Source organism: Scyliorhinus torazame, chromosome 13, assembly GCF_047496885.1.
Source record: "Scyliorhinus torazame isolate Kashiwa2021f chromosome 13, sScyTor2.1, whole genome shotgun sequence".
NCBI classification, from domain to species: domain Eukaryota; kingdom Metazoa; phylum Chordata; class Chondrichthyes; order Carcharhiniformes; family Scyliorhinidae; genus Scyliorhinus; species Scyliorhinus torazame.
Genome location: NC_092719.1, coordinates 207,394,630 through 207,419,059, shown reverse-complemented (window position 1 = coordinate 207,419,059; position 24,430 = coordinate 207,394,630). Strand labels below are relative to the sequence as shown.

General features: G+C 46.0%; 1 protein-coding gene across 5 annotated transcripts in view; it reads right to left on the bottom strand.

Moving 5' to 3' along the window:
• sema3b (sema domain, immunoglobulin domain (Ig), short basic domain, secreted, (semaphorin) 3B) overlaps positions 1-24,430 on the bottom strand; it is a 421,273-nt gene that overhangs the window by 24,796 nt on the left and 372,047 nt on the right. For all 5 annotated transcript variants that reach the window (XM_072472978.1, XM_072472977.1, XM_072472975.1 and 2 more), the window contains exons 7-11: positions 21,043-21,162; positions 18,049-18,191; positions 12,186-12,300; positions 10,017-10,086; positions 7,360-7,504 (exon numbers count right to left, since the gene is read on the bottom strand). In XM_072472978.1, the coding sequence (XP_072329079.1) occupies positions 7,360-7,504; positions 10,017-10,086; positions 12,186-12,300; positions 18,049-18,191; positions 21,043-21,162 (593 nt within the window). The remainder of the gene's footprint in view (positions 1-7,359; positions 7,505-10,016; positions 10,087-12,185; positions 12,301-18,048; positions 18,192-21,042; positions 21,163-24,430) is intronic.

Genomic DNA, 24,430 nt, shown 5'->3' with positions numbered 1-24,430 from the left:
ACTAAGGGCAATTTTGGACACTAAGGGCAATTTATCATGGCCAATCCACCTAACCTGCACATCTTTGGACTGTGGGAGGAAACCGGAGCACCCGGAGGAAACCCACGCACACACGGGGAGGATGTGCAGACTCCGCACAGACAGTGACCCAAGCTGGAATCGAACCTGGGACCCTGGAGCTGTGAAGCAATTGTGCTATCCACAATGCTACCGTGCTGCCCCTTATTGGAAGAGAATTTAAAGTTCATTGTACATGGTAGCATTCAATGTCCATATAAGTTGCACGTGAGAGAGTGAGTATAATGTGTAACATTTAGGTCAGGGAAGACATCCGTAGTCAATGTTCGTCGATTACAACCAGGAATAGGGCGATCCACAGGTACCAGGCACATAAAAAGAAAAAATGAGGGCAAGTTGTTCACTTATTGTCACAAGTAGGCTTCAATGAAGTTGCTGTGAAAAGCCCCTAGTCGCCACATTCCGGCGCCTGTTCGGGGAGGCTGGTATGGGAATTGAACCGTGCTGCTGGCCTGCTTGGTCTGCTTTAAAAGCCAGCGATTTAGCCCAGTGTGCTAAACCAGCCCCTTGCTGCCCTTGCCAGCGATGCCCCCATCCCGTGAAAGAATAAGGAGAAAGAATAGCCGAAAGAGAAAATTGGGAGTATAAGGATTAAACCTGGGAAGGCGAACATGCCCATGGACACATTGGTTGAGTTTGTTAGGAATGGGTTAATAGACCTTCCAATTAAATACTAATTTGATGTTAATTATTCAATAGAATTCACGGATATATAACATGGTTACAGGTGTCATTAGTTGTTGGTGGTGATTTGTGTGTGAAGTGGGATCAAAGAAGGAAAGAAAGGTGTTTCATGGAAAAGCAGAACTCTTGTCTCCATTACTCTACATCAACCCAGAACTTAATCAGAGTTGGGTAGGTCAGGTTGAGAAGGTTCCTCAGCTGGCCTTTGACAAATTAGCACCATGAATCTGTGCTTTGTGTCAATTAAAAGGAGCAGAAACCTATCAGCCGAGTGTTGCTGCTACTTAGAACACGGACCCCCAAGAGGGCACGCTATCAAAAAGACGCTCGGCGCTCGTGTCCTGCAGCAGACAAGATTTTAACCCAGCTACGGAAAGTAACCTCTTCCCTCAACTCCCCCTTCCAGCGAAAAAATAGCCAAGCACAACAAAAGAGGTAGCAGAAGGAGGAAGAAGAGCGACATAACAGAACGGCAGAGTCAAGGCAAAATTAGCAGCTGAATTGACCTATGACCTTCACAGGAAATGTGGGCGAGTTGACAGTCGACTACAGTGGGAAGCCTGTAAGGCCAGCCCCTGATGGAAAGTCACTGTGAGAGAATCAACTTCACTCAACATAGAATACAAAAACTGGGAAAAAATACACCAACATTTCCTCAAGCTGATCTTCCACACCAACTCCACTTTCTCACCCTATCCCTAAATTAAGGCTGCCAACCCTCTTGGAGTGACCAGGAGGAGTTCCTCGGAATTGGCCCCAATCTCCCGGTGGACAAACAAAGCATTCTGGGAGCGCATCAGCTCCTGGCAACGGCAGCTACGACCGGCCACCGGCGAATCACAGCCTGGGCTCGGGTACCACCTGACCTTCTCTATCCCAGGAACCTACTCGTCCACCCACAGAAAAGTCCGACTTGGCCTTGGTGGAGACCACGTGATGCAAATACCGGAGCAGCCTTCAGACCACAGGCTCCAAACAGTTGAGGTGATACCCACTTGGGCTGCAGAGCTGGAGGATTAGTGTTGTTTGAATTGGTGGCTGGGCAGACTGTAGTGTGCGGCAGATTTCAGTCCCTGAGAGCGAGTGGCAGGGGAAGGGATTGTTCAGACTCAATGGTAGAATTTAGTGGTTGAGGTCCATGCCGTCTAACTCAGTATCATACTGAATCAGCACGGAGGTGAACAGTTTGATGGAAAAACTGGATGGAAGAGAGCCCTGTGCCTGCTTTCTGCTGCATATTTGCGGTTGCCAATCTGGGAACCACTGAGGGTCAGAGAGACATTGGTGTGCATGTACACCAGCCAATTAAGGGAGCAGGGCATATAGTTACAGTGGTTAAGAAAGCATATGGTATCCTTGCCTATATTAGCCAAGGAATTGAGTTTACGATCCGGGGGATTATGCTGGAACTGTATAAAACTTGGGTTAGGCCTCAGCTAAAGTACAGTTCTTGAATCCACATTGTAGAAAGGATGTGATAGCACTGGAAAGGGTGCAGAGGAGATTCACCAGCCAGAAGGTGTATGAGTCTCTCTCTCTGTAATCTAAAGATTGTAAATCGATCCTTTGGTGATTTAAAACTAATAACTGCTCTCGGTAGTGACTTTAACCTTCTGTTAAAAGTTTTTTTTAAAGTCTTATGGATGTTAAAAGGACAGCTTAAGGATTAGTTAGTGTTGTATTCTTTGGGAGTTATATTTGAATTGATGGTTGCTAAGATGTTCACTCTACGTTTTAAAAAGGTTAACTTGAGTTCATAGAATAAACATTATTTTTGCTTTAAAAAATACTTTTGCATTTCTGCTGTCCCACACCTGTAGAGTGGGCCGTGTGCTCCCCACACCATAATCTTTTAAAAGTTGTGGGTCAGCTGAACTCCATGATACACTTTGGGGTTAAACCCTGGCCCATAACAAATTGGGGGCTCGTCCGGGATAAAAGTCTATCTGTTGGATTGGTTTAGTGAACTTAAAGACAGTGAGGGATGAGCATATTGTGGTTGCTTTTCAGGTGTGGTATTTTAGTTTAAGTAGGGAGTGTGTTGTGGACAATGGCTCTTTCAGAGGCTCTGTCTGAAGTTTTTGGGGGTGGAGACGGTCATACGCAGTACCTTACGGACAGAGACTAAAAACAGACTTTTAGATTTGGCAAAAACATTGCAGTTAACATAACCTGACAAAATGCGAAAAGGTGAGGTAATTATGGCGATGGCTAAGCATTTAAAGTTACCCGAGATCAATCTGACTCATTAGAAATGGCAAACGTCCAGTTGCAGATTAAGCAACTTGAACATGAAAAAAAATTAAAACAGCTTTAATATGCAATGAGAGAAAAAGACAAGGAGAGAGAAGAAAGAAACAAAGAATGAATAGCCTTAGCAGAACAAAAAGAAAGAGATAGAAAGGAAAGGGAAAAAGGGAGAGAGTTTGAACTTCATAAAATGGCTATGAAACATAACAGTCAGTTAAAATTGGCAGACGTAAAGGGAAACAAACGTACAGTTGGAGGATAGAGAGAAAGAGCGTCATAGTCGAAGGCATGGTGGGGATCTATTTAAGTATGCCCAAACATTGCCAAGGTTTGATGAGAAGGAGGTAGAAGCCTTTTTCATTTCATTTGAGAAGGTAGCTAAACAAATGAAATGGCCACAGGACATGTGGGTATTACTGATTCAAACAAAGTTGGTAGGTAGGGCTAGTGAAGTGTTTGCATCACTACCGGAGAGATATCTGAGATGTATGAGGAGGTGAAAAAATCCATCTTGGGTGCATATGGACTAGTGCCTGAAGCTTACAGACAAAGGTTTAAAGGCTCAAACAGAGTAATTTTGATAGGTGGATCAGGGCTTTGAAAATAGACCAAACGTATGAAGCTCTCAGAGAAATTATACTTTTGGAGGAGTTTAAAAATTCAATTCCTGATGTAGTGAGAATTCATGTGGAAGAGCAGAGGGTTAAAACTGCGAGGTTAGCAGCAGAAATGGCAGATGATTATGAATTAGTTAATGAATCAAAGCTTTGTTTCTGACATCAGTTTTAGCCTGTGAGGGATAGAAACTGGGGAAAAGAGAAATACTCAAGTGGTAAAGGTAAAGGTGATCTAATGGGAGATAGTAAGGAGAGTGTACCTCAGATTTTAAACAAAATCCAGGAGGGTGAAAGAGAAATTAAAAGTTTCAAATGTTTTCACTGAAATAAACTAGGCCATATAAAGTCAGTGTTGGTGGTTGAAGAAAAGCACTGGGAAGGCTGATGTGGTAAAACAGGATAAGACAGTGGGATTTGGTAAAGGAAAGCGCAAGTGAAGCGAGGGAGGTGCAAAAGGTTGTACAGCCTGATCAAGAGGTGATTGATAAGAAGGTGCCAGATCTCTTTAAATAAGTTACTTGTGTGGGTAAAGTTTACTCATGTGTATCAGGAGGAGCAGGTAAAGAAGTCACAATTTTAAGAGATGCGGGAACTAGTCAATCTTTAATGGTAAGAGATGAGGAGTTATGTAGTTTGGGAAGAATATTGCCAGAAAAGGTGGTAATATGTGGAATTCAGGCTGAGAGGAGTAGTGTTCCATCATATAAGGTAAGGTTGGAAAGTCCATAGAAGAGTGGTGAAGTGGTAGTAGGAGTAATAGAGAAACTATCTTGTCCAGGAATACAGTTTATCTTGGGTAATGATACAGCTGGATCGCAGGTGGGAGTGATGCCTATTGTGGTTGATAAGCCAGTGGAAAATCAGACAACTGAAGTGTTGAACGACGAATATCCTGGGATTTTTCCGGATTGTGTAGTAACAAGGTCGCAAAGTCACAGGTTAAGACAAGAGGAGAAATCAAAGAGTGAAGATGAAGTTGAAGCGCAATTATCAGAAACTATTTTGGATCAGATGGTTGAAAAAGAACAAGAACAGGTGGAGGATGAGGCGGATATTTTTAGTTCAGGAAATTTGGCGGAGTTACAACAGAAAGATGTAGAAATAAAACGGATGTATCAGAAAGCATACATGGAAGAGGAATCTGAGTGTATACCAGAGTGTTATTACCGTAAAAGTAATGTCTTGATGAGAAAATGGAGGCCTTTACATGTGCAGGCGGATGAAAAGTGGGCAGACGTTCATCAAGTAGTATTGCCGGTAGGGTACAGAAAGGAGGTGTTGCGAGTTGCACATGAGGTACCAGTGGGAGGTCATTTGGGAATAAGGAAAACTCAAGCTAAAATCCAGAAACATTTTTATTAGCCTGGATTACATAAAATGTAGTTAAATTTTGTCAATCATGTCACACATGTCAAGTGATGGGGAAACCTCAAGTAGTGATAAAACCAGCACCCTGAATACCCATTCCAGCAATTGCGGAACCTTTTACAAGGGTCCTAATTAATTGCGTAGGATCGCTTCCTAAAACCAAAAGTGGGAATCAATATCTTTTGATTATAATGGATGTGTCGACTAAGTTTCCAGAGGCCATTCCAGTATGTAATATTACAGCTAAAAAGATTGTGGAGGAGTTACTTAAAATCTTCACTAGATATGGACTACCCACAGAAATACAATCGGATCAAGGATCAAATTTTACCTCCAGGTTATTCAAAGAATGAATGGATAGCTTAGGAATAAAACAATTTAAATCAACTGCGTACCATCCATGGAGCGTTAGAAAGATGGCATTAGACATTAAAGACAATGTTGAGGGCTTATTGTCACGATTATCCAGAGGATTGGGATAAAGGAATTCCATTCGTACTGTTTGCAATTAGGGATGCATCTAATGAGTCAATCAAATTCAGTCCTTTTGAACTAATTTTTGACCATGAGGTAAGAGTACCACTTAAATTAATTAAGGAAAAATTGGTGAGTGAGAAATCGGAAATTACATTATTGGATTACGTGTCAAATTTTAGGGAGCGATTAAATAGAGCAGGTGAATTAGCTAGACATCATTTAATAGTTGCACAAAATGTGACGAAACGGGTAGCGGACAAGAAATCCAAAGTGGGTTTTGTGGACTTTATCAGATTGGAAGGAAATTAAGTGAGATGAATTATGGGGTAAAAACACCAGATAGAAGGAAGACTCACTGAGTGTGTCATGTGAATATGCTTAAAAGGTACTTTGAAAGGGAAGGAGAGAAAAAGGAGGTTTTAATGATTCTAACTCAAAGTGACAAACCAAATCCAGATGACTGTGAATTTGACATACCTGAAATTAAATTGGAAAACGAGGATATTCTTAAAAATTGGGATAGATTGTTGAGTTACCTTCCAGAGGAGAAAAGGACTGACCTGTAGAGTGGGCAGTGTGCTCCCCGTACCACAATCTAGTAAAAGTTGTGGGTCAGGTGAACTCCATGATACACTTTGGGGTTCTCTAAACCCTGGCCCATAACAAATTGGGTGATCAGTTCTGGTCACCACACTATCGGAAAGATATGATTGCACTTGAGAGAGTTCAGAGGAGATGTATGAGGATCTTGCTCAGAATTTTAGTTATGAGGAAAGATTGGATGGACTCTGACTGTTCTTGTGGAACAGAGGAGGCTGATTGAAGTGTTATGAGGGGTCTGGGTGGACGGGTTAGGAAGGCCCTTGTCTCCTTGGTTGAGGGGTCCATAACAGGGGGACTTAGGGTAAGAGGTAGGAGGTTTAGAGGGGATTCCAGGAGAATGTGGTGGTAATCTAGAAATCACTGTCTGAAAGGGTGATAGAGACAGAAACCCTCAGAAGATTTATAAAGTATTTGGATATACACTGGTGGATATAGAGCATGCCAACTATAAGATTCACTGCAGGAACATACCAAGGCTCCATAGGCAGCACCTTCTAAACCACTACCATCTAGAAGGGCAAGGACAGCCAATGCCTGGGAACACCACCACCTATAGGTTCCCCTCAAAGCCACCACCCTGGCTTAGAAATATATTCCTTCACTGTCACTGGGTCAAAATCCTGGAATTCCCTCCCTAACAGCACTGTGGGTGTACCTACACCACATGGACTGCAGCGGTTCAAGAAGGCAGCTCACCGCCACCTTCTTAAAGGCAACTGAAATTTTACTCCGGAGAAACATGATTTGTGCAAGCTGGGCGACAATTGGCAAAAAATTGTCCATGTGGAGTTTGCACATTCTCCCCGTGTCTGCGTGGGTCTTACCCCCACAACCTAAAAAGATGTGCAGGGTAGGTCAATTGACCACGTTAAATTGCCCTTTAACTGGAAAAAAAGAATTGGGTACTTTAAATTTACAACAAAAAAAAAGATAATTGGCAAAAGAACCAGGGAGAAAAGGAGGAGAGTTTTTCATCACTCACAAGGTGTTACCTGGAGTTCACCACCCAGAAGAGAGATAAGAAGCAGACTCAATAGTAACTTTCAGAAGGGAATTGGAAAATGAACTATCTGCAGAGTAATAGCAGAAAGCAGTGTTGGCCTGAATGGCCTCCTTCTCTGCTGTATGATTCTATGAAACATTGGAAGTTAGAGACTGCACAGATTAATCGTCACACATTTGGACAGTATGATAATGTCAGCTGGGCACAGTTTCAGTGCGAACTCCAGGGCTGCCTCACAATTAGTTTGTTGCGTTACTGTTAGATTCAATTGGATCTTACCATTCCTGGACGAGGGTACGGCACTTTCCCCTGGTACGGCACCCACTGATAGTTCGGCCCCTCCTTGTGTGCGAAGGGTCCCAGGAAAGCTCTGCGAATGTCGTTCATGCTGTACACACACACGGCTGAGCCCTTGAAGACATTGCTGAAACAAATGGCAACAAGTTTAAAACACTGAGTAACGGGTGGGACACTAGTGCAGAGCTAAAACCGCAGAAAAGGCAGTGTCGCATTTAAAACTCTGGTATGTTCTCTCACGTCGCCTTTTGTAGAGGGCTTCAGCAGGCGGTGTGGGACTCAACTGACTTTTCTTCCTGGGAAACGCAGGACAACCCCCTCCCCTCACCCCTCCCTCCCTAGCCTTCCACTGGGCCTCTGCCCACTGTAACAGGGGAGGGTTGGGATGCAGCCCAGTTGCAATCCCAGTCTGCAGGGAGCAAGCAAATCTTTCAACCTGCTGGACAGTTCAGTGCCAGAAGTCAGGTCTCAGCATTTACACAGAGCTGCCCATCTCAATGCATTGTTGGATGTACTGTAACATTATTTTTCCAAAAATATACTTTATTCATACAATGTGTAACGTTACTTAACAATTCAAATTGTAGGATTATACAAAATGCAAAACAGAGGAGTTCCTTTCAACAGGGGTGCCTCAATGCCCTCACCGTTACCATGATATTTACACTTCAAATCAAACCTTCGTCGGCGACGAAGTGGTTAGCACTGCTGCCTCACAATGCCAGGGACCCGGTTTCAATTCCAGCCTCGAGTGTCTGTGTGGAGTTTATACATTTTCCCAGTGTCTGCGTGGGTTTCCTGGATCCGGGTGCTCCGGTTTCCTCCCACAGTCCAAAGATGTGCAGGTTAGGCGGATTGGCCATGTTAAAATTGCCCTTAGCGTCCAGGGACGTACAGGTTGGGTGGGTTTATGGGGATAGGGTGGGGGGTGGGGTGCTCTTTCAGAGGGCTGGTGCAGACGCGATAGGCCGAATGACCTCCTCCTGCACTGTAGAGATTCTATGATTCTCTGGTTCTTAAAGCTTCGGTGCCTCTCTGAGTGCACAGTCCAGTGCCTTGGAATGTGCCAGCCTGCAGCACTGGAGCATCCATAGTTCTTTGCACTGGAGGACCAGTGCCATTCACTGAGTTACTGGTCCTCCAGCAGCAGTTGATGTTTACCTTGATGTGCATCCCTGGGAACAGCCCCTACAGCACAGAGTTCTGTATCACGGAACTGCTCGGGGTGAACCATTGCATTTGGTGGCACACCTTTAAAAAGGCACCTTCCAGAAGCAGGCAGGTGACAATGTCCCGTGAAAGAATTTTTAGAAAAACACTTCTCCACCGCGGCCACCTTGACGGCAGCGTACTGCGATCCAGGCATGCAGGAAGGATCTGAGGGGGAATTCCCTCCACATCTTGGCACATATTTGAAAGTTCTAACAATGAGGCAGTCTGCCAAATGACTTTGACAGTCTGCTCTGGAAACCATTTGACAATATCCACCATCTCCTTCCCTCAAAGCCGCGAGGATGTTATGCGTGGACCTCTGGCTGCACATCTTTAACTTTGAGTAATGTTAGTTTAAAATCCCTCCGTAAGCAAATTATCCTTCAGCACAGTCATGTCCCCATTGCAATGGGGAACTCATCAGCCACTAAAGACTGACTAGACTCGCAGATTTTGCTGGGACAGTATAATTTTATAAAGAGGGCTGCTGCTGAAGGTGGCAGCATTTGGTTGTTAGTAGTCGACTGTCTATAGGTTGACATAAAAAATAAGGAGAGTGTGAAGTGGGCCTATCCCATTTCCCACCTGACGTCCTGCCCTAGACACCTGATTGGACACGGAGACCCCCTTCCGAACACTAATTGGTCGACCTTTCTGCTGAGCAGACCCCTAATTGGTCAACGCCTGGTTTGCCGCGTTGAGTAGCCGGGGACATGAGTGAGTGGGTCACACAATTCCCATTTCACCTCCCTGACCCCATCGCAATCTGTACAATCCAGACCAAGAGTTCAAGCCCCTGCATGGTGGCTGGGGAAATTAAATCAATCTACAGAAGAAATCTAGTGTCAGTAATGGTGACAATGAAACAACTGGACTTTTATGAAAATCCATCTGATGGACGTTCTTTCAGGAACGAAATGTCCTGTCCTGACCTGGTCTGGCCTATATTAACCTCAGACCCTCGGCATGACTCTGAACTGCCCTCTGCAGTAGCCCAGCAAGCCACTCTGTTGTATTTAAGAAAGTGTCTTATCACTGCCTTCTCGGGGGCAATTAGGGATGGGCAATAAATGCTGGCCTTCCGAGCAATGGCCACATTCCATAAATAAATGAAAAACAAACCTCTTACAAACAGTAACACCCAGCAAGGGCTGAATGGATTGTATGGCCTCTTTCTGTGCCTCACTCTGTTAAGAAGTCTCTGGGTTACTGGCTCTGGCAGTGAGAAGAACAGGATTAGTTAAACTGGAGGCGCTCTCATTTGCCAGACTCAACCGTCAACTGGGTCGGAGCATAAATGTCACTTAATGTCATGAACAACCGTCAAGTCTTGAATATGACATTTCCAACCCCCCACAGGTTCCTGGCTTGCCCGTTCTGTTGGTGTTGATCTCAGGTGCTGGTAAATCTGCACCAGGCTCTCTCACCTTGAAGTACTGAAGACTGTGTAGACGAGGGGGTTCCTGCGATCCTTTGTTTGGAGGAAGAAGACATCCCCTAGTGAAGAATAAAGCAGACAGAACTTTACTCACAACCATCGTTTGACAAGCTTTTGCCATCGGCAGACGCACCCACTCCACAGCCAATATGAAGTGGGCTAGAAGTAATTCGAAAGGATTAGGTCTTCATTGGCCGGAATTCTCTCGGCCATTGGGATTCTCTGTTCCCTCCGGCAGAGCCACCCTCACCCGCGCGTTTCCCGGCGACATGGGGTGGCTTCAATGGGCAGGAGTAGATAACACCCAACCCCCCACTGCCAGCAAGCAGCGCACCGCCAAGAAGCACGCACCTGGATGACCGGAGAATCCAGCCCATAACAATTCCATTCACTCGCATCCCCATTCTTCGATAACTCCTAATCACCATCCAGTAATCTTATTTTAAAAATTCCAGTCCCCAGGGGAAGGAAGTTTCCTTCGGCTGGAAACCCATTCCTGCCGACTCTCAGATGCCCACTGTCATTTCACACTCAATGGAGCTCTGATGGGCAGTGGGCGGGACTTCTTTCTGCCCTTGGAAGGAAGTCCCGCAACTCCAATCCATCCAGACACAGCGCTGCAGTGTCCGGAAGAGGTACTGCAGCTCTCTGTCTGGAACAAAGTCCTGGGATCGTTCTTAAGGTGAGTCCCGAGGGTCCCAGGGATAAGAATCAAAACTGCACACAGTACTCCAGATACAAGCTTACCAACACTCCATCCAATTATGGCAAAACGTCTCTTTGATTTTCCATTCCCCCTACAATAAACAACAACATTCTATTTGCCATTTTAATCACTCGCTGTTCCTGCATACTAACTTTTTGTGATTCATGTACCATGACACCCAGATCCCTCTGTACCGCAAAGTTCTGCAATTTCTCTCCATTTAAATATAATTTCCTGCCAAAGTGGACAAGTTCACTTTTTAGACATTACACTCCACATGCCAAATCTTTAGCCACTTAACCTATTTATATATCTTTGCAAACCCTTTATTTCCTCTTCACAATCTTCTTTGCAACTATGTTTGTGTCGCAAAACAAACTAGCAACCATACATTCAGTCCCTTCATCTAAATCATTGATGTAGATTGTAAATAGCTGAGGCCCCAGCACTGATCCCTGTAGCACTCCACTGGTGGCATCTTACCGATCCAGAAATGACCTATTTATGCCTACTCTCTGTTTCCTGTTAGCTAACCAATCTTCTGCCCATGCCAATGTTACCCCAACACCATGAGCTCTTATTTTCTGCAGTAGCCTTTGATGTGCTACCTTCTCAAATGCCTTCTGGAAATTTAAGTACATCAACAGGTTCCCCTTCATCCACATTGCTTATTACTCCAATAAATTAGTCAGATATCATTTCCCTTTCACAAAACCACATTGAATCCGACTGACAACACTGAGATTTTCTGAGTGCCTCGCTATAACATCCTTAATAAATGTCAGCATTTTCCCAATGACAGATGTTCAGCTCACTGGTCTCCGTCGAGCTTGCAATGTGGCTCACTTACCCCCACTAGGAGTGACATACATTCATACACAGATCCCCATTCTCCGCAAGCAACAGGAATATGTTCCAGCTTGCACCTTTTTTGAATTACCCAAAAGTTGGGGAGTTTATAGTTTGTCATTGCCTTCTCCATTGCAGTGCATCGGCCAATCAGAGTCACTCTGCCAACCAATCAACATCCTGCAATTTAAATTGTTGCAATCGTTTGAAATTTGTCATTTGATCTGATGAGTGCAAGTTGAAAAGCTTCTGCATCATGACATGCTTCTCAATAAAACCGGCATTGATTTGACTTACATTTAGTTTTGTGGGAGCTGGTTGTATATAAATTAGCTGCCGCATTTCCTACATTGCAGCAAGCACTCCATTGCAGAAGCTGCAAAGCATTTTGGGATATTGTGAGGTCATAAAGGCCGTTATACAAGTGCAAACCTTTCTTTACTTATCGACCGATTACCACAATATAGAGTCGCTTGCGACTGCTCTCTTCCCCCTTGTGTCTCCGCAGAGCATCGTGTTATATGTCTCAAGTTACACTGCTGCTGTTGTGATTGGCGCGGAGGGGAAGAAAGTCATTTTCATCCACAGAGCAAAGCTACTCACTGATCTCATCAAAATGAGTGTCGATCCCTTCGCTTCCCGGGACAGAGCAGATTAACCGGGCCTTCAGAAATGTTGTCCATTTGTTCACCAGGCTCCTCAGACCTCCGTGATCGTTCTGAAATAGGTGAAAGGGTTTTCAGATTGGTAACGGCAGCCAAAGCTATTCTTTCCATCGCCACCCCCTCAAACATCTCCCACCCACCCACCCCCGCAACCACCCAACACAAGCATCTAACATTCACAATGATAATAGCCTTATTGTCAGGTACAGTGTGTATGGGGGGGGCGCTTCCCCTCATTGGGAAAAATTGGTCTGTGTGTAGCATCCGGTGGGAATTTCGGTCAGTGATTGCAGAGTCAACAGCAACAAAGCACTGTTTATAAAGGGCTTTCAACATGTAAAATGGCCCAGTGAGGGTTTGCCAAAAACACATGACATCGAACCACATTAGGAGTTCTTAAGTAAAGTGATAAAAAGCTTAGAGGAGGCGAGACATTGAAACATAGAAAATTGGACCAGGAGCAGGCCATTCGGCGCTTCTAACCTGCTCTGTCATTCCCTGTGATCATGGCTGATCCTCTATCGCAAAATCATACTCCCGCGCTCCCGTGCTCTCTCCATACATCGCGACGCCTTTAGAGTCTGAAGCCCAAGTGGCGAGGCAGAAAGATTTATGGGAAAAATTCCGGATCTTAGGGCCCAGGCAGCTGAAAGCATGGATGATTGGGGATGCACGAAACACCAGAGGATTGCAGAGATCTTGGAGGGTTGTACGATTGAAGGAGTTACAGAGATGGTGGGAATGGGAGGGGAGGGGGGTTTGATAACAAGGGTGAGAACTTTAAAATTGAGATGTTGTTGAACTTGGAGCTGATTTAGATAATGGAGCACAGGGATGATGGGTGAATGGGATTTGGAGCAAGTTAGGACACAAGACAGCAGTGTTTGAAAGAGGGTGCAATGTGGAAGGTCAGCTGGAAGAACATTAGAGGTGAGAAAGGCATGGACATGGATGGTGGATGCAGTAGCAGATGAACTCTCAATGTTCTTCAATATTAATTCCAATGGCCTGGTAGATTAGGTGCCCAATCAGGGTTCTTCCTCTTGAGCCAACAATCTAGGATTGGATCAATGTAGAGTTACCATTGACCAGAAACTGAGCTGGATCAGCCCAGCGAATACTGTGCAAAGAGCAGGTCAGAGGCTAGTAATCCTGCAGTCAGTAACTCACCTCCTCGCTCCCCAAAGCCTGTCCACCAACTGCAAGGCACAAATCAGGAGTGTGATGAACACTCTCCACTTGCCTGGATGAGTGCAGCTCCAACAACACTCAAGAAACTTGACACCTTCCAGGACAGAGCAACCAGCTTGATAGGCACCCCATTCACAATCCTAAACGTTCACTCTTTCTGCCACCGACGCGCAGTGGCAGCCATGTGTGCGATCTACAAGATGATACATACATAGATACATAGAAGATAGGAGCAGGAGGAGGCCTTTTGGCCCTTCGAGCCTGCTCCGGCATTCATCACGATCATGGCTGATCATCCAACTCAATAGCCTAAACCTGCTTTCTCCCCATAGCCTTTGATCCCATTCTCCCCAAGTGCTATATCCAGCCACCTCTTGAATATATTCAAAGTTTTAGCATCAACTACTTCCTGTGGTAATGAATTCCATAGGCTCACCACTCTTTGGGTGAAGAAGTGTCTCCTTATCTCTGTCCAAAATGGTTTACCCTGAATCCTCAGGCTGTGACCCCTGGTTCTGGACACACCCATCATTGGTAACATCTACCCTGTCTAGTCCTGTTAGAATTTTATAAGTCTCTATGAGATCCCCCCTCATTCTTATGAAGTCCAGCGAGATCAATCCCAACCTAGTCAATCTCCCCTCATATGTCAGTCCCGCCATCCCTGGAATCAGTCTGGTAAACCTTTCGCTGCACTCCCTCGAGAGCAAGAACATCCTTCCTCAGAGAAGGAGACCAAAACTGCACACAATACTCCAAGTGTGGCCTCACCAAGGCCCTATACAATTGCAGCAACACATCCCTGCTTCTATACTCGAAACCTCTTGCAATGAAGGCCAAGATACCATTAGCCTTCTTTACCGCCTGCTGCACCTGCATGCTTACCTTCAGCGAAAGGTGCACAAGGACACCCAGGTCCCGCTGCACACTCCCCTCTCCCAATTTACAACCATTCAGGTAGTATTCTGCCTTCCTGTTTTTGCTTCCAAAATGAATCTGCAAGAACTCACCAAGGATCCTTCAACCGCACCTTCCAAACCACTGCCATCTAAAAGGATAAGGGCAGCCGACACATGAGAACCTGGAAGTTCCCCTCCAAGCCACTCACCACCCTGACTTGGAATTATTTCGGCCGTTCCTTCCCTGTCACAGGGTCAAAATCCAGGAACTCCCTCCCTAACGGCACTGTGGGTGTACCTACACCACGTGGACTGCAGCGGTTCAAGAAGGCAGCTCATCACCACCTTCTCAAGGGCAATTAGGGATGGGCAATAAATAATAATATTAATAACAGTGATCTTTATTGTCACAAGCAGGCTTACATTAACAGTGCAATGAAGTTAGTAGCCCGCGATGCCCACATCCAGTGTGATGCACCGTCAATTACCATGAGACGAGAATGGTGAAACAATCGAGGCTTTATTGCACAAGATGTTGTGCCTCCTGCAGCTGGAACCAGAATGGGAGCAGCGCAGGAGAGCAGACACTTTTATACGCCGCCTGCTGGGAGGAGCCAGCAGGCTGGGATTTACTGTGGTACCTGCAATACATGGGCAGTACCGTAATACATGCAATGTGTTACTAGTGGTGTTTACCACACCGTGTATGAATAAAAAATAATAATTCAATTCGAATGATGGCTTTGAGCTGCTCACCAGAAAAGAAGTTTGCAAACTAGTCAAGATGGTAATAACTGTACCCATTAGTACAGTCAAAGCTGGGGAAAAATCTGTTATAAGTTGGATAATTTAACCTTACCCCAAATACATTTTCATTGGACAGTCATACTTGGATAAAGCTCTCTGGACGGTATCCTCCTGTTCTTCTTTTGATTTGCAAGTTATTATCTGACGAAACAACCACCTTCTTCCTCATTCTGTGATAACGGAATGTTTTATAGATTCAATTACGAGCCCGAGCTTCCTTTGTTCTTCACTCTCCTGAGTGGAACTGATTTGGGGGTGTTTGGATGTGGGGGCTGCTTTGAGTGGCGAGCCACCACAAAAAGACTCTCGTTGCCCCAGGATACACAAGGGTCAAAGGCATAGCAGCATCCAATGACGGACCAGAAGCCACACGGTTAGACTTTTCTTTCCCCATCGCAAAATTAACCAGGTCAGCAAGCTGCTAGTTAACGAACAATGCCCAAAGGGCTTCATGCCAGCACTAATCAGCAGTTCAAGGAAGGTTGGAGGGGGAAAGACGCATCATGGAGTGGGAAGGAGTGGCGGGAAGAAACAGAAAAGAGCAATCGATTGTTCCGGAGTGTTAAGCTACTTCTTGCAGTTGTTTTCTTGCCATGTTCAGTGTCTGATGTTGAATATACCAAACCATCTGCAAACAGATATTAATCTCTTCTGCACAGTCACCATATCACTTACAATGCCCGTCAAGTACCCTCCTGCAGCATTTCTGTATCCAGTCCAACGATTAATGGATGATTAGAACTTTCCATTCCCTACTGAGAGCTCTATTAATAACCTTCTCTGGTTCTGTTCTGTAACATTCAACGCCACCTTTTTGTAGAAGAGGAAAGATTTGCATTTGTGTCGCTTTTTTCATAACGACGGGAAGTCTCAAAGTGCTTTACAGACATTGAAGTACTTTTGAAGTGTAGTCACTGTTGCAATGTACCAAACAGGGCAACCAATTAGCCAACAGCAAGCTCCCAGAAACAACACTATGATAATGTGCAGAAAGTCTGTATTTGTGATGCTGATTGAAGGATAAAGATCGGCCAAGGCTCCCCCTGGCTGCTCTTCTTCAAAATCCTGCCACTGGTCCTTTTACAACCACCCAAGGAGGGAGGTGAGGCTTCGGCTTAATGTCTGATCCTAAAGATGCCGTCAACAACAGTGAAGCACTCTCTCAGTATCGCACTGGAGTGTCAGCCAGACTTTTATGTTCAAGCCCAGGAGTGGGACGTGAACCTTGTGACTCAGAGGCGAGTGGGGATCGTAGGAACAAAGGAAATCGGAACAGAGGTAGGCCAATCGGCCCATCAAATCTGCTCCACCATTCAAACAGATGATGGCTGATCCTCCAAGCCATTGTCCCATTATCTCATCTTTCAGTGGAGATGTAAAACCGAGGCCACATTTGTTCTTTAAACTGGATGTGAAAGATCCCGCAGTGGTATATTGAAAAAGAGTAAGGGCTGTCCTTTTGACATGCCTGGGCACACAGCGCATCCGGCACCTCCTGAGTTCACCTGTGGGCGGAATGTCCTGGTTAATATTTATATCTCAATCCCCCAAATAAATAGCATCATGGTTTCCTGACTTTTGCTAATTGTGGCTCATGCCTATTCACTGTGGGGCAAGGAGACAGGTCCCAAGAACCACCCCAGTCAGCGTAGCGATTGAATTCATAATATTAGCATTATTCCACACCGCAGGTTGGTCATCTGAACTAACCGAACACATCCCTCAATGACCATCTCTAAAATAGATTCTCTGATCATAATTACATTGGTACTCGTTGGAATTAATAATAATAACCATCTATTGTCACAAGTAGGCTTCAATGACGTTACTGTGAAAAGCCCCTAGTCGCCACATTCCGGCACCTGTTCGGGGAGGCCGGTACGGGAATTGAACCCGTTCTGCTACCTTGTACTGCATTACAAGCCAGCTGTTCAGCCCACTGTGCTAAACCAGCCCCTTAATTAGTTGCTGCATTCACTCCATTCCACCACTGGTTACACTTCAAAATTACTTTATTGGCTGTAAAGCAATTTGAGATGTTCTGAGATAGTTATAACGATTAAAATGTCAGTTTTTCCTTTCTTAAACAGCACAGGAACAGGAGAATATTTAGTCCCTCGAGCCGATCTCACCATTCAGTGAAATCAAAGAAATCATTCACCTGAGGAAGGAGCAGTGCGGTCGTTGCTGCAAAAGCTCCCGACAGTGAAGCCAGGTTGAGACCGGGGGGGGGGGGGGGGTCTCTTTCTCCACCCCTCACCGTCCTAAATGGGCCTCATTGGGTAGACATCACATGTCCCATCTCCATTGCCCAGTATTTGCTCACTGTCATGTGAGTGTATCTTTAAGAAATCAGTGTTTATCAGTGATGTCAGAGTGTGGGTGGAGCTGGGCTGTCATCAGCTTTTTACTTTCGTTTTAGGCTGTTTGCTGCAGGGTGTGTTTTAGTTTCGTTTTCAGAGCTGGATAGCTGCAGTCACAGCCAGAAGATGTATGAGTCTCCCTCTCTGTAATCTAAAAACTGTAAATCGATCCTTTGGTGATTTAAAACTAATAACTGCTCTCAGTCGTGACTTTAACCTGATATGCTTCTGTTTAAAGTTCTTTTTAAAGTCTTATGGATGTCAAAAGGACAGTTTAAGGATTACTTGGTGCTGTATTCTTTGGGGTTTGTATTTGAATTAATGGTTGCTAAGATGTTCATTGTATGTTTTAAAAAGGTTAACTTGAGTTCATAGAATAAACATTGTTTTGCTTTAAAAAATACTTTTCCATTTCTGCTGTACCACACCTGCAGAGTGGGCCGTGTGCTCCCCATACCATAATCTATTAAAAGTTGTGGGCCAGGTGAACTCCATGATACACTTTCGGGTTCTCTAAACCCTGGCCCATAACATCACATACCCGACACAGTTGGCCCACTCGAGAGAAGGTGGATTTGCCAAGGTTCTGCCCCTCGACGGCCATCTCCCGGAAGAAGAAGTAGATTTTGTCATCGTCGGGGTTGTCGCTCTCGGGGATCCAGAAGGAACCAACAAACTTGGGGTCTGCGCAGAGAAACAAGATTAAAAACTGGTCACAGGTTTGTCTAAGGATTGGAGTGGGAGGGGGTGAGGTGTCACGAACTCTGGTTTGTGAGAAATGGGTGACGTACAGATGATGGGCGGAATTTTATCATTTTAGCACCAAGCGCGGGTGCAGGCGGGAAACGGAGGCGTGGTCAGCCGCCACGCTGGCAGGCGGACTGGAAAAGGCCGGCAACGTCGCGAATCTCTATCTGATTTTTTTTTAAAGACGTAAGTCCCCCATGCACACGGAGAACCCCCCCCACCACCACACAAGCACGCGGGCAAGGCCCCCACGGACACCAGAATCGCCATGGGCACCCCCAACATTGCCAGGGGGCAGTGTCAGGGAATGTGTCCCTCACCCAGGGGCTTTACTTACCTGTGGGCCCTGGTGGATTACCTTCACCTGATTCCTATTTTTAAAAACCTGTTATGGTTCGGCACAACATCGTGGGCCGAAGGGCCTGTTCTGTGCTGTATTTTCTATGTTCTATGTTCTATGAACCTCGCCAACGAGAGTGGGGACATCCCAATGCGGGGGACAATACAGTGGGGAAGCCCTCTGATGTTATTATGATTTATTTAAATAAGGCTCCCGACCTTTCTGGGCCAATGTCTTCACGTGGAATAACGGTTAGTATTATAACCTGCCCGGACTTATTTGCTGGGGACAAGTAGTTACCCCAGGGCAGGGCAATCATTAGCAGAGCTGGCCGGTGTGGTACTGGCTAGAGAGGGAACCAGCAGCGAACTTCTGGCCCTGTGTACATATTGTTGTTAATAAAGTTACCGTCTGCCTGACTCTACAAACCCATCGTGGCCCCCACAGAAGTTAGTTAGGATAAGAAATGGTAGCATCCTTCCAATTCCAAAAGAATCCATGTTGCGAAATGAAGCAAAATAGTAAATTTAAATTGCACGCAAATATTATGTTTAAAATTGACTTGATACAGAATCTGTGAAACCAATGTTATACAATAAACCACCTGATGGTGGCGCAAAGCAGCAATGAATTGGGACCCAACAGAGGATCCGCTGCCTTAATCTCGGCTTCTCTCCTCTTGCTATTTTTTTTTTTTTCCCAATCCTGTTACTTATTTTTTCCATTTCTCTCTGCTCCAGTTTTTCTCTTTCCAGACTTCGCTTCCCGACTCCGCTGCATTCGTCTCTTCCCTTCCCAAACTTTTTTTCTATCTCCATTCTCCGGCTCTTTTCTCGCCACCTTCCTCAATTCTCTGTCCCCTCACCTCGCTCCTTCTCCTCGGCCTCCCCTCTCCCCCTCTCTCTCTCTAGTTCTCCCTCTCTCACCTCAGCCCGTTTCAATCTCTTCTTCCCAACACCTCTCTCTCTCGTTCTCCTCTTGGCCTTTCTCGCACCCCCTCTGTATCTCATTCTCTTTGAATTCTCTTGAAGTAATAGGAGCTCGCCAGTAGCCTCGAGGTCAGGCTGCCCAGCAAACGGGTACCAAGCTTCCCGTTAACAAGATAATCCTGAGAGTACGGCGGGTCTAGCTCCCCAATGGCCAATGACGACACGGGATCAGGGAATTGTCCCCTCAAAATTGAAAACCAGAATGCTGTTTTAGCACAATATACTGCGCTCCTGTGACAGGATTGACAGCGGGATAATATGTCAGCCATATGGGGGATGGTGGAAATGGAGACAGTCAATGATTTCAAAAGGAAATTGGATGGGCACTTGGGGATATAAACCTGGGGGGCTACAGGAATAGAGTGGGGAATGGGGCTGATTTGAATGTTCCACAGAGAGCTGGTATGGATTCAATGGGCTGAATGGCTGTCTGCCATGATGTAATGACATTAGAAAGTCGCCACAGTGCCAAAGGAAGCTTTCCCCTTTTAGGAGGAGAGGTGGCTGATGGTAATTTAACCTGAAGGTCACCACATCCCAGGCAAGGGGCAAAGTTGAGAATGCAGGGCCTTCATCGCGAACCAGCTGTCCAACCCACTGAGCTAAACCTGGCCCCTTCAATTAGCGGCTGAGGTTATTCATGAAGGCCATTGTCCCAGTGGGCCCTGCTGCGTCACGATCTCAGGTTTGAGTGGGGGCAGCTTCACAGCGAGGGTCTGAGCCCCAGCCCTTTTACTAAATTACCAGCTTCAAACCGCAGGGCTCTGCACCCCCTCCCCCCCCAAAAAAAAACAACGGCTTCTTGTAGCATCCACCCATGTCTCTGAGAATGTTGTTGCTGCAGCAATGACGGCCGTGTTCTCCTGAAGCACTAACCGCACAGGGCTAAATCGCTGGCTTTGAAAGCAGACCAAGGCAGGCCAGCAGCACGGTTCAATTCCCGTACCAGCCTCCCCGAACAGGCGGCGGAATGTGGCGACTAGGGGCTTTTCACAGTAACTGCATTTGAAGCCTACTTGTGCCAATAAGCGATTTTCATTTGCATTTCACAAGGGGTCACGGCCTCAGGATACAGGGTAGGCCATTCAGGACTGAGAAGAGGAGAAATTTCTACACTCGGAGGATGGTGGAGCTGTGGAACTCTCGACCACAGAAGGCTGTGGAGGCCAAGTCGCTGCATATATTTAAGAAGCAAATAAATAGATTTCTCAACTCTTAGGGGTCAAGGGGGATGGGGAGGGTATGGGAGTATGGTGCTGAGAAAGAGGATTAGCCACGATCATGTTGATTGGCGGTGCAGGCTCGATGGGCCGAATCCTGCTCCTCTTTTCTCGGTTTCAGCACAGGGCACGTAGCCAACCTGTGCCCCAACCTCCACCCTCTGTCAGTCAGCACCTGCAGCGAGAATGGAGACGTTTGTGGGTGCGGCCCCTTTGCAAGGGGGGGGGCAGGCACTTACCGTTTAGCCAGCGTGAGTCGTGCTGTTCGGTCCTGATGGAGTGGCGCCTCCCGAGGCTGCGGAAGATGGTGAAATCCCGGCCCATCAAGTCAGTGGCAACGCCAGAGTACAGCTCCTCACCTAAAGGCATCGCACAGGAAGGAATATATTACTGTTGGCAATTCCTGCTTCTAATCATCTCCGGTTGCTCAGAACAGGCCGTCAAACACGTACATAAGACCATAAGACATAGGAGTGGAAGTAAGGCCATTCGGCCCATCGAGTCCACTCCACCATTCAATCATGGCTGATTTCAACTCCATTTACCCGCGCTCTCTCCATAGCCCTTAATTCCTCGAGAAATCAAGAATTTATCAACTTCTGTCTTCAAGACACTCAACGTCCCGGCCTCCACCGCCCTCTGTGGCAATGAATTCCACAGACCCACCACTCTCTGGCTGAAGAAATTTCTCCTCATCTCTGTTCTAAAGTGACTCCCCTTTTATTCTAAGGCTGTGCCCCCGGGTCCTAGTCTCCCCTGCTAATGGAAACAACTTCCCTACGTCCACCCTATCTAAGCCATTCATTATCTTGTAAGTTTCTATTAGATCTCCCCTCAACCTCCTAAACTCCAATGAATATAATCCCAGGATCCTCAGACGTTCATCATATGTACACCTGAATTGGTCGGGCTCTGCCGGAGGTGGGTGATTCCTTAACTTCGAGCTTCCTCCACCCATCTGCCCACTGCCCGGGGTGAAATCTGAGCATCCACCAGCTTTGATTTCACTGGAGCTGACGCTGTCTGCCAGAAGCATAAGGAACCCTTGCCCACACCCCCATGGACATGCACAGTGAAGCTCAACCCAGATACACTGGGGGTATTCCCAGAACCTACACACAGCGTACCAGTTTCAATCCATGAAGTCCTGCTCTGAACCCCCAACACCAGCTCCCTCCTAGAGATGTGCCCAGTTTTCTATCCTACATGTATCTACCGATCTCGATAGAAACATGGATAAGGACAGGTGTTCAACCTGTCTTGGCTCATCCAAAACTACAGCAAAAAGAGGAAATCAAGATCAGGAACAGTCAGCATCCCCAATACTTCCGGCCATTCACCAAGCATTTGGTACTGAGTGGCCATTTTGCAGCATCACAGGTCAGCGACCAGAAGACGTTCATGGACAACATGACCCAACTGTCGCACCCAACTGAACCAGCCAAGACCAGGGGGTGAAGCTGCGAATTGCTAACTCCTGTAGTTCAGTATTTCACTGAATGGTATGTCCATGCTCGAGACCATTGAGTGAGTTGCAGAAGAGCGTTTGACTCCACGAGGCAAAATGATCAGGGGGTTGGATAGGGTGGACAGTGAGAGCCTTCTCCCGCGGATGGAAATGGCTGGCACGAGGGGACATAACTTTAAACTGAGGGGTAATAGATATAGGACAGAGGTCAGAGGTAGGTTCTTTACGCAAAGAGTAGTGAGGCCGTGGAATGCCCTACCTGCTACAGTGGTGAACTCGCCAACATTGAGGGCATTTAAAAGTTTATTGGATAAACATATGGATGATAATGGCATAGTGTAGGTTGGATGGCTTTTGTTTCGGTGCAACATCGTGGGCCGAAGGGCCTGTACTGCGCTGTATTGTTCTATGTTCTATGAGGCGAGACTGGGCTTGGGTCTGCATGCCAGAGACAAAAACACTTTATAGATACAAAGATAAATGGAAGATAGGAGCAGGAGGAGGCCTTTTGGCCCTTCGAGCCTGCTCTGCCATTTATCATGATCTCAATAGCCTAATCCTGCTTTCTCTTCCTAACCTTTGATCCCATTCGCCCCAAGTCCTATATCCAGCCACCTCTTGAATATATTCAATGTCTTACCATCAATTACTTCCTGTGGCAATGAATTCCACAGGCTCACCACTCTTTGGGTGAAGAAATGTCTCCTCATCTCTGTCCGAAATGGTTTACTCAGAATCCACAGACTGTGACCCCTGGTTCTGGACACACCCACCATTGGGAACATCTTTCCTGCACCTACCCTGTCTAATCCTGTTAGAATTTTATAAGTCTCTATGAGATCCCCCCTCATTCTTCTGAACTTCATCACGAACAATCCTAACCTAGTCAATCTCTCCTCATATGTCAGTCCCGCCATCCCTGGAATCAGTCTGGTAAACCTTCGCTGCACTCCCTCAAGAGCAAGGACATCCTTCCTCAGAAAAGGAGACCAAAATTGCACACAATATTCTAGGTGTGGCCTCACCAAGGCCCTGTACAATTGCAGCAACACATCCATGCTTCTGTACTCGAAAGCTCTCGCAATGAAGGCCAACATACCATTAGCCTTCTTTACCGCCTGCTGCACCTGCATGCTTACCTTCAGCGACTGGTGCACAAGGACACCCAGGTTCCGCTGCACATTCCCCTCTCCCAATTTACAACCATTCAGGTAGTAAACTGCCTTCCTGTTTTTGCTTCCAAAGTGAATAACTTCACACTTATCCAAATTATACGGCATCTGCCATTGATTTGCCCACTCGCCCAACCTGTCCGGATCATGCTGTAGGATCTCTGCATCCTCGTCACAGTTCACTCTCCCACACAACTTGGTTTCATCTGCAAACTTTGAGATGTTACATTTTGTTCCCTCATTCAAATCATTAATATATATTGTGAATAGCTGGGGTCCCAGCACCGATCCCTGTGGCACCCCACTAGTTACTGCCTGACAATTTGAAAAGGACCCTTTAATTCCTACTCTTTGTTTCCTCTCTGCCAACCAGTTTTCTATCCACCTCAATACACTTCCCCCAATCCCATGCGCTTTCATTTCTTATGCAGGACTTTGTCAAACACCTTCTGAAAGTCCAAGTATACCACATCGACTGGCTCCCCCTTGTCAACTGTACTGGTTACATCTTCAAAGAATTCCAACAGGTTTGTCAAGCATGATTTTCCCTTCATAAATCCATGCTGACTCTGACTGATCCTGCCACTGCTTTCTAAATGTTCCACTACAAAGTCCTTGAACTCCTTGCACTGCCCCGAGCTTTGGATTGGCTGCCAATTACTGATTTGCATATTTTGCCTGGCACCAACCAGCAGTGTTGATAATTGCCAACAAATTTTCAGATGCAAATTGATAGTAACATAATCACGTCACAAAGACAACCAAGCATTTTTAATCTGCGTCTTTTGGCTCTTTGGGTTGGCTGTCTCCAGTGCAATCGCCAATGTTTATCACCAGCCAGTATCTCGAGAAGATAATTTATCTAGTCACTAATACATTGCCGTTAGTGGGCGTTGGCTGGCTGTGAAAATTGGCTGCTGCATTTCCTACATGACAACCGTGACTATACTTCAAAAGTACTTCATTGGCTGTAAAGTGCTTTTGGAC